General features: G+C 38.6%; 1 protein-coding gene across 9 annotated transcripts in view; it reads right to left on the bottom strand.

Annotated features, from left to right (window-relative positions):
* Nucleotides 1–12,831, bottom strand: part of LOC130923355 (protocadherin-15) — a 490,939-nt gene that overhangs the window by 329,359 nt on the left and 148,749 nt on the right. For all 9 annotated transcript variants that reach the window (XM_057849017.1, XM_057849014.1, XM_057849016.1 and 6 more), the window contains one exon: nt 1,637–1,755. In XM_057849017.1, coding sequence (XP_057705000.1) covers nt 1,637–1,727 — 91 coding nt within the window. In that variant the 5' untranslated portion in view covers nt 1,728–1,755. The remainder of the gene's footprint in view (nt 1–1,636; nt 1,756–12,831) is intronic.

Raw genomic sequence — 12,831 nt, 5'->3', positions numbered from 1 at the left:
CACCCGCAGGATTGCTATGCGCCCCCCTGGGGGGGCCCGCCCCACTATTTGAGAAGTACTGCTTAATAGCATGCAGATGGACTGCAGATTCAGCTGATTTTGTGGATTAATTTGTTTATTTTTCGCATCACAGCAGCCAAACGGCTGCAGAAAATTGTTGCTGCTCCAAGGAGAGGCGTGTGAGCCTTTTTGGGTTTCAAAAAGTCCCCATTCACCACGGATATTCGGCAAAACAAGCCCTACTACTGTGGGACCATTGGACTTACGAGGAAGTGAGTAAACATCATATTTTGTATTATGTTAAATACTGGGACCATGGCACACGTTTTAATAAGTAGGTGGCTTCCATTTTGTAGCTGCTTTTCCACCGAAAATGCCACTCAGCCGACGACCGGCAACTTGATTGCACACACCCCTCTATACTCGGCTTATTGCCCTCTTCGTGTGCCCAGTGTTCTGTCAAATTTTCAACCCCAACAGAAATTGCAACTTTGAGTTAAAAATGGCCGTGAATACAGCAATTATCAAGTAAACACTACAAACTTTCTTTAAATAAAGGACTATTTACTTACGATTGATCATGGAGGGACATGAAAAAAAGTTCTCCTCAGACACATCCTGCCATGTTAGCTGCACAACAACTGCACGCCGCTCTCTCACTGTTTACGTCTTCGCTGTGTAGTAAAGCATTTTTTAACGCCATATTCGTTTTGACCATGTAGCAGCTCTGACGTCGGCCGGTTTGTCTGGGGGTACTCTCTATCTGCTTCGCCGGTGAGCTCTCCTGTCCGTAGCAGGGGAATGAGCTGTAACTTGCTCACGCTAGGCAGGTTGCCAATCAGTGAAGACAATCGACAACCCCGCCGCCGTGTGATATGACCTGGGCTAGTTTTGTGTGATTTTTCGCTTCGAAAAGTGAAAACAAGACTTTGAGACATCTCTCTGATCGGATTAGCATGTCAGCTAGCAAGCTCAATTTCTCAGTTTTTTCATCAGAAATTGCAAAATTGGTCCAACTAAGCTATTTTCTAATGCTGATTTCGAGAAAAAAAAAAGATATGAACTTACTTTTTTTCTGCTGAAATTGGTACAACGAATGGGCCGCGTGAGACAGCTGAGAATTTTTTTTTTATAGTTAAACAGTGTCATGTGTGTTTTTTTCTTTGTAGTTAAACAGCGTTGTGTGTCGGCCCACCGGGAAGTGCCCGGTACGCCTGATGGCCAGTCTACCTCTTTCTACAAATGATAAACATGTGAAATTCACAGCAGAGGGATGATTGGAAAACACAGGATTGGACGTCTATCATCATCTTGAGACCTTCGACGAGCACTCCTTTTTTCACGGCGGTGTGCGTTTCTGGCGACCAGCAGTTGGAAACTAGATCTCAGAAAGTGCTCAGCATTTTTCTGAGTACTCCACCGATTATGTAATTTTAGTGCCGTATCGGTACCGATAACAGTATCGGTGTCTGTGCAAAACTAATAAATAAGGGCTGTGACTGTGCACTTTTTTATGGCAGCCAGAACCCTCTCTCACACGAGCCGATGTCAACACATGCGACACAGCCATAATCATCTCTTCATCCCGGTCAAACGGTGCCAGCCGGCGCTTTCTGACAGGTTAGGGCGCTCTTACCGTCAGCGTCCTGGCCCCAGACGGCGTTTAGCCACGACAGGACGGCCATTCCCGTCAACAGCCATCCGATAAAGCGGCGGCCCCGGCGCATCTTCTGTCAAGCCTTATTGCCTGCCAACCTGGAGGAAGCAAAAAGAGAGATTTTTTTCATTTGGCTCACATGCTCCCGACCGCACACAAACACCTCTCCATCAGTAGCCTGTCGCTTTTACTTTGAAGCATATCCACGCTAGTGCTTTGGGATAAAGCCGCAGTATTAGTTGCACTTCAATTCCAATGCTTCGTGTGCATTCTTCTGTGATGTTTTCGCTATCTATAAGGTGTTGTTTTGGAGGGCTTTAGGTCTAAATAAATAAACTTGATATGACTTTTTGTCTGCTCACTTAGCAGGGAAAACACACGCACTATAGCAGGGGTGAGAAAATGACGGCCACGGGATTGTTCTGGCATGCATGTTTTAGTTCCTTCCAGTATTGTCATGATACTAAAAATGAACTCGGTCTTGATACCTGATATCAAATTTAAAACTACATTTTCTTTTTTTTATTAACATGAAAATGCTAATGTAAACTCCTGTAACGGGTACACGCAGGTCCGCCTGTGCAGTGCGTGGAAAACCTTCCCTCCGATGCCTTCACAGGGTTTCCCCTGCACATTAAATATTGTGGCGCATCACCACAACAAAATAAAAGCTGCCATGCCGTGCAAAAAGAAATGTTTTATTTTTTTTTATTATTCTTTAAAGGCCGTTTCAAACTAACGGCAGACTAATGTGAAGGGTTCAGCGGCAACCTATTCATTGTGTATTATAATGTCCGTAACTATATGGGGCCACCTTAAAAAGTGACGATCGGACGGGGAGCTGTGACGTAGAGGGAAGCGAGGAGGAGATAGCGGTCGCATGTTGCGGAAGCCCATCGTTATTTTGTTATTTCTTTTCTTTATTATTATTGCCACAATAAAGTGGCTAAGCCAATACAAACTCCTGTCCTTCTTCTCCTTATCAGGGGCATTACTGTATTTTGGATCGGACTTTTCGGCGAAAGTGAGCGGTGGACGGCGGTCTTGGACGGAAAGGCAAGTTTGAATGAATTTGCGCCGAGCGGCGGGTCAGAGTGCCGCCATACTAATGTGTCAACAACGCATTTAATAGCAGAAAATGCAGGGCTGTTACAGCGGACAGATATATGCAATCACGGCTGACGAACCCTTGATAAATGCCCTTTGTTTCACGAGCTCTGGCACACTCGAAAAATGTCTCTGATACCTCTTCTTGCTAAGCTAAATGGTACCTCGATGTGCGTTTGTGTGGAAAAGTAGTTCACGAACAACATTTAAAAAAAAAAAAAAAAAACTATTCACCTTCTCACCGAAACTAGTAAAACTCTTTACACGGCAATTAGAATTTTTCCCTACACCTTGAAATGGCTCCATTACAAGGACGTAGGTTTGGTCTCGATATTGGTGGGGACGCTATAACAGCATAACCTGCATGTACACTTTTTGCAGGGAACAGGACATTAATAAAACCAAACTGATTAGGTGAACGGGGATCAGGGCTTAATTTCTCACCAATATTAACCTAATTAATTAATATGCTAAATGATCAATGCAAAAATAAATCTGTATTGACTTGTACTAACTTTCACACTGCAAATTTATAATGTTTCAATCTGATCATTTTTCTTAAATGTATTCGAATATTTTTTCCATCTTGTTTTGAGTGTTAAAGACTAACTAACAGAATAATGGGTCAGATTATTCAATTTACTTTTAATTTATTTAGGTAAATATTACTATTTGTTCTTATTAAGCCCATAGATCTAAAGGTTGGTCATTTTTCACCAAAATCAAGGGGGGAAATGATTTCAAATAATGTTTTAAACAATATCATTTCTTGAAAGAAGAACATTTCTGACGAAACAAAGCTTTTTTTTAAAGATTAAATATACTCACTTTTTGCTTAAAATAAGAGTGTAAAGGTTATTTTCAGATAGCTGTTTTTTTATTTGAAGAAATCTGAGTAAAATTTACTTGAAGCACTGGCAGATAATTTCACTTATTTCTAGTAGATTTACACTGAAAACAAGGGAGTTTAACTAGTCATCAGCCAATCAAACGTGCGTTTCGGGGGGGGAAATGGTGTCATTGTAAGTCTGAACATAATGAAAGTAATTCACTTAATAATGATAGGTTCAATTCTATCTTTACAAAATATGTGAAGACAATCTAAATGACCTCTGTAACTGAAATCATTATATAATGCAAATAAGGTTGCCTAAAAGTTGGTGGGGACAATTTGAGCATCCTGAAAAGTTCCTAGTGTTATGTTCCTAACATCCCTATGCAAACCTACGCCATTGGTCCATTAACAGAAGGACTAGTATTGTTGTGTTAATATAGTACATTTAAGGACTACGAGATGTAAGTAGTACTATTGCTACGAGAAATTAAAGTCGTATTATTATGTAGGGTAATGTAGCTGTAATCAGCTACGCATTTTACGTACATGTACCGTAGCTGAGAGCTACGACATTAGCCTGGCTAATGAAATATTTCAAATAGAACTTTGTTATGGTTCTTCTTGGGTAACAAAATGTGGGGGGGAAAAATTGTCATGATATGACGCAATTTTGACGTGGCACGACACGGTGAGGCGGTTAGACTCCAATGAAGCCCACCACCGCAGCTTCAAAAAATCGTAGGGGAAACCCTGCTTCATGTGGGTGCGCTGGCGGCTAGGCCATCACATGGCCATATATGATAGTCTAGCGGTTAGGGCCACCGCCTGCTGTGTGGACGCGTCGTGCGGCGCGGGTTTGAGTCCATCTTATTTATTTTATGAAAGACTTACTCTAATTGCCCCCAAATTAACAGGAAGTGACATGTAAATGTCCTAAAACCAACCAAGTGATCCTGAAATGCTCCAAAATACACAGAAAGTGATGCAAAAATCCTCTGAAATCAACAGGAAGTGACCTGTAACTACCCTAAAATTAACAATGTAGCTACCCAAAATTCATCTTTTGGACAGTTTAATTTTTTTTAAAAATGCTTTTCATTTCAATTGCCTGAAAGGTTTCAGAAACAAAATTGCCAAAAACATGCAAACCGTTTTGAACTGTAGTGTATTTAACTCAATTCCTACAAACTGATAACAATCGACATCCAATTCATATAAAGCCAAAAGTGAAAGTGGGCTGGACCGGGCCGGAACACCATTCCGGCAAGGGATTTGGCGCGGAACGGAGCGGAACGGTGTTTGGATCCCAAAAATATGACGGCAACTGTCAAAACCCCATGCTAAAAACAACTTGCCTTGCTGCCACACAGGCACCTCCAAGAGAAAAACAGTAAACTAATGTCAGATTTACATACACGTGTGTTAACAACAAGCATATTAAAGCGCTTGTGTAGCATAATCCATTTCCACCGATATTCATTATTTATTTATCCCACGGACAGCACAGAGTTCTCCCAGTATGTGTCTGATGTGTCATGTCGATGTGTGCATGCGCTCAACTAACCACCCTGCCAGGCCGGGACTCCAGTTGCCGATTCAATTGGCTGACATACTGACATGTGTTCAGCATGGATAGTTAGCTCTGATTGGCTCAAATGCACGTTTTCTGAGACAAAAAAAAGAACAAGCGATAAAAAAGGGCAATGCAATGAAAAATTGATCAGATCTTTAAGAGAAAGGAAAGAGTGGAAGATTATTATTTTATTTTCTCTGATAGGGAGGTTCAGAGGTTCATGTTAACCCTATACTGACTGACCCCAGAAAAATAATGAACAGAAAATTCAGATTTTTTTTTCAGTGTTAAAGTGTTTTGTGGTCCTTAAATGTAACAACAACAACAAAAAAACTTTTTTTTAATGAACTTGTATATGGTGGATAACACAGACGAGACTGAAAAAGCAGTTTCTGCTCTTGCACCCCTCTTAAAGAACTGTTGTGTTTGATAGAACAATATGTCTATATGCTGCCATAGCAGATTCATGGCGCATTAACCCCTCGAATTATTGTTAATTTGTCCGTTTTACCCTGAAAATTTCCGTTTACAGACGTCGCACAACCGCTTTTGTTTCAACCCAGCCATAAAAAGAAGCTAAGTAATTATATTCATTATTCGAAATGTCTGTCATTTTTAGCTTAGAATCATTAATCGTTGTCTAATATTTCGTTTAAAAAAAAAACGACTTTATAAAATTATCCACTCGCATATTTTAAACTTTTGAACAAATTACGTCACCATATAAGAAAATGGTGTCTTTAAATAAGTCACAAATATCTACTTCATAACTATCGCTTCCTTTTATTTTTTTGGTTACGGTCGTATTTTCCCCGATGTGTTAGATGATAAATAATGGATCCAAACAATGAAAAATTGAAAGGGGAAAAAAAAAGGTAAAGATGAATCCGATCACGTCATTTTCAAAGTATCGGAATCGGCAAAAAAATATCGGACATGCCATTTTTTAATATATATACATTTTTTATTTAAATCGTTTTCTAATTGTATTTAATGTTACAGACAAAATGTCTTACACTCATCCAGAGTAGTTTTGGCTTAAAGTAGGGCTATCAAATTTATTGCGTTAACAGCGGTAATTAATTTTTTTTAATTAGTCACGTCAAATAATTAACGCATGCGCTGCACGACCCACTCACGCATTGTCGCGTTCAATCTATAAAGACCCTGTTTTACCTATAGGTAGCGCTAAAAGGCAGCGTATAATGAGTAGAGAGAATTTTTGACAGCCTTTGGAGCCATTTTTTAATGTGGCTAAAACCTTATAATACCTCTCTCAGCAATTAAAAATAACATGGGAGGCAATGTGGGGAAGAAAGGTTGTAGTTGATCATTTACTTAAAACCCCATGTTTTTTCCCAACGCAGAGAAGATATATCAACTGGTGCCCCTACACACAGTCATGGTTTCACTTCCCATCATTCATTTGGACAGAAGTTAAATGGCTGCAGTATCATTTACTGAAAGCTCAACAAATACACTAGATGGCAATATTTAGTCACAATATACAAAGTCACATTTATCCAATAAGAATTACAAGTCTCTCTATCCGTGGATCCCTCTCACAGAAAGAATGTTAATAATGTAAATGCCATCTTGAGGATTTATTGTCATAATAAACAAATACAGTACTTATGTACTGTATGTTGAATGTATATATTCGTCCGAGTTTTATTCATTTTTTTCTTAATGCATTGCCAAAATGTATATAATCAGGAAAAATTATTGGGAATGATTGGAATTGAATCGGGAGCAAAAAAAAAAAAACACAATCGGATAGGGAAATATCGGGATCGGCAGATACTCAAAAACGATCGGGATCGGATCGGGAGCAAAAAAAACATGATCGGAACAACCCTAGTAAAGATATGAAAATGATCCTCAATGTCTGCGATTTTTGCATCGCGACCCTTGTTATATTACCATGTTTCACCAATGAAAATACGGCTGTGGCAATTCACAGCCGTGTCTTGATGACTCGGTGATACATGCTACATGTTTTTCACAAGTTTTTGGATCGAAACAAGGTAAGTACGCAATAATATCTTGTAAAAATCATGGCATAATAATTACGCTCTCTCATGCTCTCACCTCCAGTTACCGTTTTGCTGTTTAAATTTTTTTTTTTTTTTTGCCCCCCCCCCCGGTCCAAAAGTTTTCTTCCCACAGAAAATTGAAATTTTTAGCTTTTCAATGATGTATCACACATTTTTGAAAATTTTGAAATGTTGCCCAAATTGTGGGCCTCAGAGCGGAAGTTAAAGTCACCTAAGTGTTTTCCGTCATATATATGTTCTCTGTATCATAAATGATACATTAAGCATAAAATGCAGTTCTTGTGGTAAAACAAAACTAAAGTGAGATTGAACACAATAAGGTTTTAAACATTTTTTTGGCTGCAATAAGGTCCAGAAATGCTCGTCTCAAATGTGATACATTTGGCAGTACAGTTTATGTGCACTTTGGACTTATTTTTGTTCATTTACCCATGTTAGGCTACTTATTTCCTTATAATATAAAAAAAGTCAATGTTTGTGTTACCTTCTAGATATATTCCACTTCACTCTTCATAATGTAAGTCATTTTTACTTAAGTATGTTACTTTAAAACACAATTTTGAATGAAAATCAGTTTCTCATGTATGGCTTGTTACAGAAAGTGTAATGCAGTCACTTAATGCATGTGTAAAACCTGTTTTTTTATTAATTTATTTTGCATTTCTGTGGTTTTAGGGGGTCTGAACCCGCCCCCCTCCCCAAACAAGAAAAAAAAAAAAAAAAAAAACAGACAGGCTCCGTGACGACCTTTTTGTCAAGGAGTTCCAGCACAAAATTCTAGCCACTTTCACCCCTGTATAAAGCGGAGGAACAACCGGGACTTACAGTGCCATTCATTAATGGCAGACTACGAGTTATTTGTATTTTTATTTGTCCAAATCAAATCATAGCAGATTTCGTAATTTCACCAATTATTCTATTTTTCACCAAGGAATGGCTGTCAGCTTTACTGATTTTCACTACAAACTGTCTGTAGCTGTTTTACCACCACTGTCATCGGTGAATCATCCCAAAAGCAACAAAAGAAATCAAGAAATCATCGCTTGCCAACTTTGCTTCAACAACTGGCAAACATTGAAAAAAAAATACACAGAATACAATTGCAATAAGCCAGAACTGAGATTGTGAGCCAAGTCCCAAATTTCTCTCCCGTGTTATAAAATCTGCCAGCGCACGCCACATCACGCTGTTCCGAACCGCCAAATCGTCACTGCTGGTTAAACTTTTCCCCAGCAAGTTCACAACAGGCGAAGCTAATTCCCGCATTGGAAAGTGACGGAGCGTGAATCAGCGGTCTTGCGATGTTAACGCGATCGACCTTAAGTGCTGCACTCGCGGGGACACTGCGCGCCATTTCCCCCAATGATTCTTCCTCGTTACCCACGACTGACGGGCAAACGCAATCTTTTTAGGGCACTCATTGAATTCATTCCCTGCAATTGACAGCACTTGGCGTACTATTTTTGACAGGCTGGCTTTTGAACTGGATTAGATGCCTATTGCAGTCATTAGCAGTAAAACGTGATCACTCAACGTTAGCCTTTCTAGTCAAAACCGATGGGACGTCTAACACCATCAATGCCAGCAAATGAGTACAAAACAAATCAAACCTCGCGGACTTCTAGATCCTAATTTGCTATCCGGGGTTCATTGCAAAAGTGCTTGAATGCTTTGTAATGCTATTCATTATGGATCATTTACTATTTAATTGTTCGTAAACTATTGTGGAACTTTAGGGAATGACGAGATGTTGCCCGGTTGATTTATTTATTTTACTTTGTCGAAAACCAAAATTTGAGGCAAACGCTTGGGCTTTGACGCCACTAAAATGGTGCAAAAATTTTTTCACTGCCATTTATGAATAGATGAGTCAATGAAATGAACGTTTGTTAATTCGCTGTTAGCTCCTTCCCAGTTCAAATGAATTTGACGGCTGTCTCCTCCAACCGCAGTGAATGAGTTAACAGTAAATGTAATCCTCGATGAAAGCTGAGCATTTATTTTTGATTAATCACTCTCAATAGCCTCCAGTGAGTTATTATACTGTACTTGCTTGTTTTATGTACAACAAAATCTTGACATAAATGTTTTTACAAAGGATACGGTCAGTTGTTTGCATGTAGTACCAACATAAGCAGATAAACTGAAGGAAATAAAACAGAGGAGCCAATTTGACTTTTTATCAGCATAAAAATCTAAAGAAGATGAAAATTTGATAAATGACTGATCTGAAGAAATACGAACATACATTGTACAGTGTCGTCGGATTGAATGTTAAACACCCTACACATCCTTCGGAATCTAACAAGATCAGTCATGACATTGACCTTGTCACTGACCCACTCCACAAGTCACTGACCCACTCCATTCAATACACTCTAATTGATTAACAAGCAATGTGTGAGACACTTCTTCTCAACTAAAGACAATTTATTCTGAGTGATCAAATCAAGCTGACCCTAATCTCCAAAAGGGTCTTTTGGGACCCGACACATGTGCTAATAAAATAAATAAATATATTTTAAAAAGGCATCAGGTCAATGTACAACCCAGTACAGAAATAATGGAGCCATTTTACTTTGAAAATACAATTATTTTGTGAGAAGAAATATGTGTTATTCTTCACTTCCTCCTATGTATGAGATGAGATGATAATAGTGTTTTAATTGGTCCAAGTATATTGATCCCGCCCTCTTGGGACATAGTCTCGCAGGTTCCTTAATTTCCTTTCTTTTCCACTTGAACCCCAAAGAGGGAAGACGCGGTGAACCTCTCTAGCGCTTGAAGCCAATGAGTAGGCCTCGTTGAAAACATAATAAACTCAATGCTGAATTGCGGCCGTTCAAACAAGTTCTAAGCATGCAATTACATTTCCTCGGTGAGTGTTAACATGATGAAAAAAAAATATTGCAAACTTTCATGTCATTACTAATTCAAAAATGGCATTTTAAACTTGTAGCGAATGAGAACCGGAGTGCTGGAGCCAGCATCCATCCGAGTTCATATTAGAAACAAAACTAGGTCTAGGTAAACTGTCTTATTTTCAATAAATTGACGACTTGCTAAGCGTGAAGCTAACGCAACGCCAATGCTAAGCGCAAAGCTAACAAGAATTTAGAGTCAAAACCACAGCTAAAGATAGAATGCTCAACTTGAAGCTAGCGCGAAGCTAGCATTAGTAATGGTTGGAAGACTATTTATATTAAACTAAGAATTGTTTTGCTGTTGTTATATTGTAATATGGCGGAAAACACAGACAAAACTGAAAAAGCAGTTTTTGCTCTTAAACTCCTCTTTAAAAGAAACTGCTGTATTTTAAGACAAAAGAACTGTTGTGTTTGATAGAACAATATGCTGCCATAGCAGATTCATGGCAAATTAAGCCCCCAAACTATTTTTAATTTGTCCGTTTTACCCTGGAAACCCCTGTTTACAGACATTGCGCAACTGCTTTTGTTTCAACCCAGCCATAAAACGAAGGTAATTAATTATATTTATTATTCAAAATATGTCATTTTTTTAGCTTAGAATCATTAATTGATGTCTAATGTGTGAAAAAAAAAAAAAACGACTTTAAAAAAATATTCACTCGCATATTTTAAACTTTTAAACAAATGGCATCACAATGAAAAAAATGGCGTCTATAAAAAAGTCATGGATATCTACCTACTACTATCGCTTAATTGCATTTTTTTGTTACTGTCGCATTTTCCCCGTTATTTGAGATGATAAATAATCGATACAAACAAAGAAAATGGAGAGAGAGAAAAACATTTAAAAGGGTAAATATACGAAAAAGAACATGTCGACCACTCCTTGATGTCTGCGATTTCTGCATTGCGACTCTTGTTATATGACCATGTTTCACCCATAAAATACCCCAAAAATCCAGCTGTGGCCAGTTACAGCTATGTGTTGACACTCAGTGATACATGCTACATGGATCATAAAAGGTAAGTATGCAATAATACCTCGTTAAAGTCACTGCGTCTGTAATTGTGCTCTCGCGTGCTCTCACCTCCAGATAGGGTTTTGCTGTTTAAAAAAAATATTTTTTTTTAAAGTGCCTTCCTGTTCAAAGTTTTTCTTCCCCCAGAAAATTGAGATTTTAAGCTTTCCAATGATATATCACACATGCATATTGGACAGTTTTAAAAGTTGGCCAAATTGGGGGTCTCAGAGCGGAACTTCAAGTCACATATTGTTATGTTATTGCACAAAATAACTTTAATTTGGATATTTTTATGATATGTAAATATTACTGATGCAATTTAATATTTAGGCAAAGAGAAAAAAAGAGTTATAGCTGTTGAAAAGATAAAATAATATTTTTTTCTTCCTTTGCTTTCCAGTCAGAGACCAACTGATTCAGATTTAGACGTACTATCTGGTTTGAATTTTATTTTTTTTTGTATTTTATTTTATCTATTTGTGCATGTATTACCGGCTTAAAATTGTCAATAGTTTGAGTCAATTCATAATTTTGTTACTCATCCCGACTCCGGTTATGTGAGTTACTAAACATTATTTTCCTTATTGTAATCTCCGACAACTTGTTCTTGGCCCATAAACAACTGCACTCATAACCGAACGCCATCATCTCGAACCGGAGGTTACCAGTGCATTAGAATGGCTGGCGACAGAAGCACCACAGCCACCCAGGGAGCATCTTTTTTTTTTTTTTTGCCATTATCCATCTCATCCTTGTGCTTTTTTGACGACACACCTACACAAACTCCCACAAGGCTTTTTCGCAGAGCAGGTGATAAGCTGTGAAAGTCAAGTATCATAGCATACGCAAGGCTTAGGACGACAGGGAACAAGTCGCAACAACACGAACAAAAGCAGTTGCTTTTATCCTGCTCTTCCATGGCGACAATGGCAGGCATTGATGTTCATAAAATGAGGTGCTTTGTCTTCAAAAAAGGTGCCTTTGGTGTTCTTCCCGTTCCATTACCATTGACGTGCAGAAGCGACAGTTTGCCGTTAAAGAAGCGCAGTGTGTCGAAATGCCGGCCTTTAGGTACCGTAGAACTCGTGGCGTGTTCCTAAACGAGGTCACCCCATTGATTTCTCACATCTATCTTTTCCATTTCATGTCCAAAACTGCAGTACTGCACAAGTGGCATTCCCCGAAGAGAGGAGGGAAAAAAATGTCATTTCACAGCTTCTTCTATATGGCCTCTCCTCTCCTCTGTGTTGCCGCATTCCCATTGGGGGGGAAAATGACGGCCATCAAACTTAATGAAAGTGGAACAGCAAAGATTTCTGACCAAGCACTGAAGGCGGATTACTTTGAGTGGTCCATGAGTTGTATCATGAGAAAAAAGGCTCCATATTTTCACTGTGAACTTTTGAGAACACCATCACTTGGATATTGTAATGAAGCGGGCGCAACTCTATCCTACGTAGCTCATGACTTTAAAGCTTTTTTAAAGTTTAAAAATAAACTAAAGCACAAAATACTGCAAAATAGGGTAATGTTCTTTACTCCTGTAAGACCAAAAATGACTTCCATTTATTCATTGTATTTCTAAAAGGGAAACTCGGACTTAAAGACTTGTAGGCTCTAAGAAGACACAATTGCTCTCTTTTACTAAAA

Source organism: Corythoichthys intestinalis, chromosome 10 (genome assembly GCF_030265065.1).
Source record: "Corythoichthys intestinalis isolate RoL2023-P3 chromosome 10, ASM3026506v1, whole genome shotgun sequence".
Taxonomy (NCBI): Eukaryota; Metazoa; Chordata; class Actinopteri; order Syngnathiformes; family Syngnathidae; genus Corythoichthys; species Corythoichthys intestinalis.
Note: the sequence above shows the minus strand (reverse complement) of the source record. Positions and strands in the feature narration are given on the sequence as shown.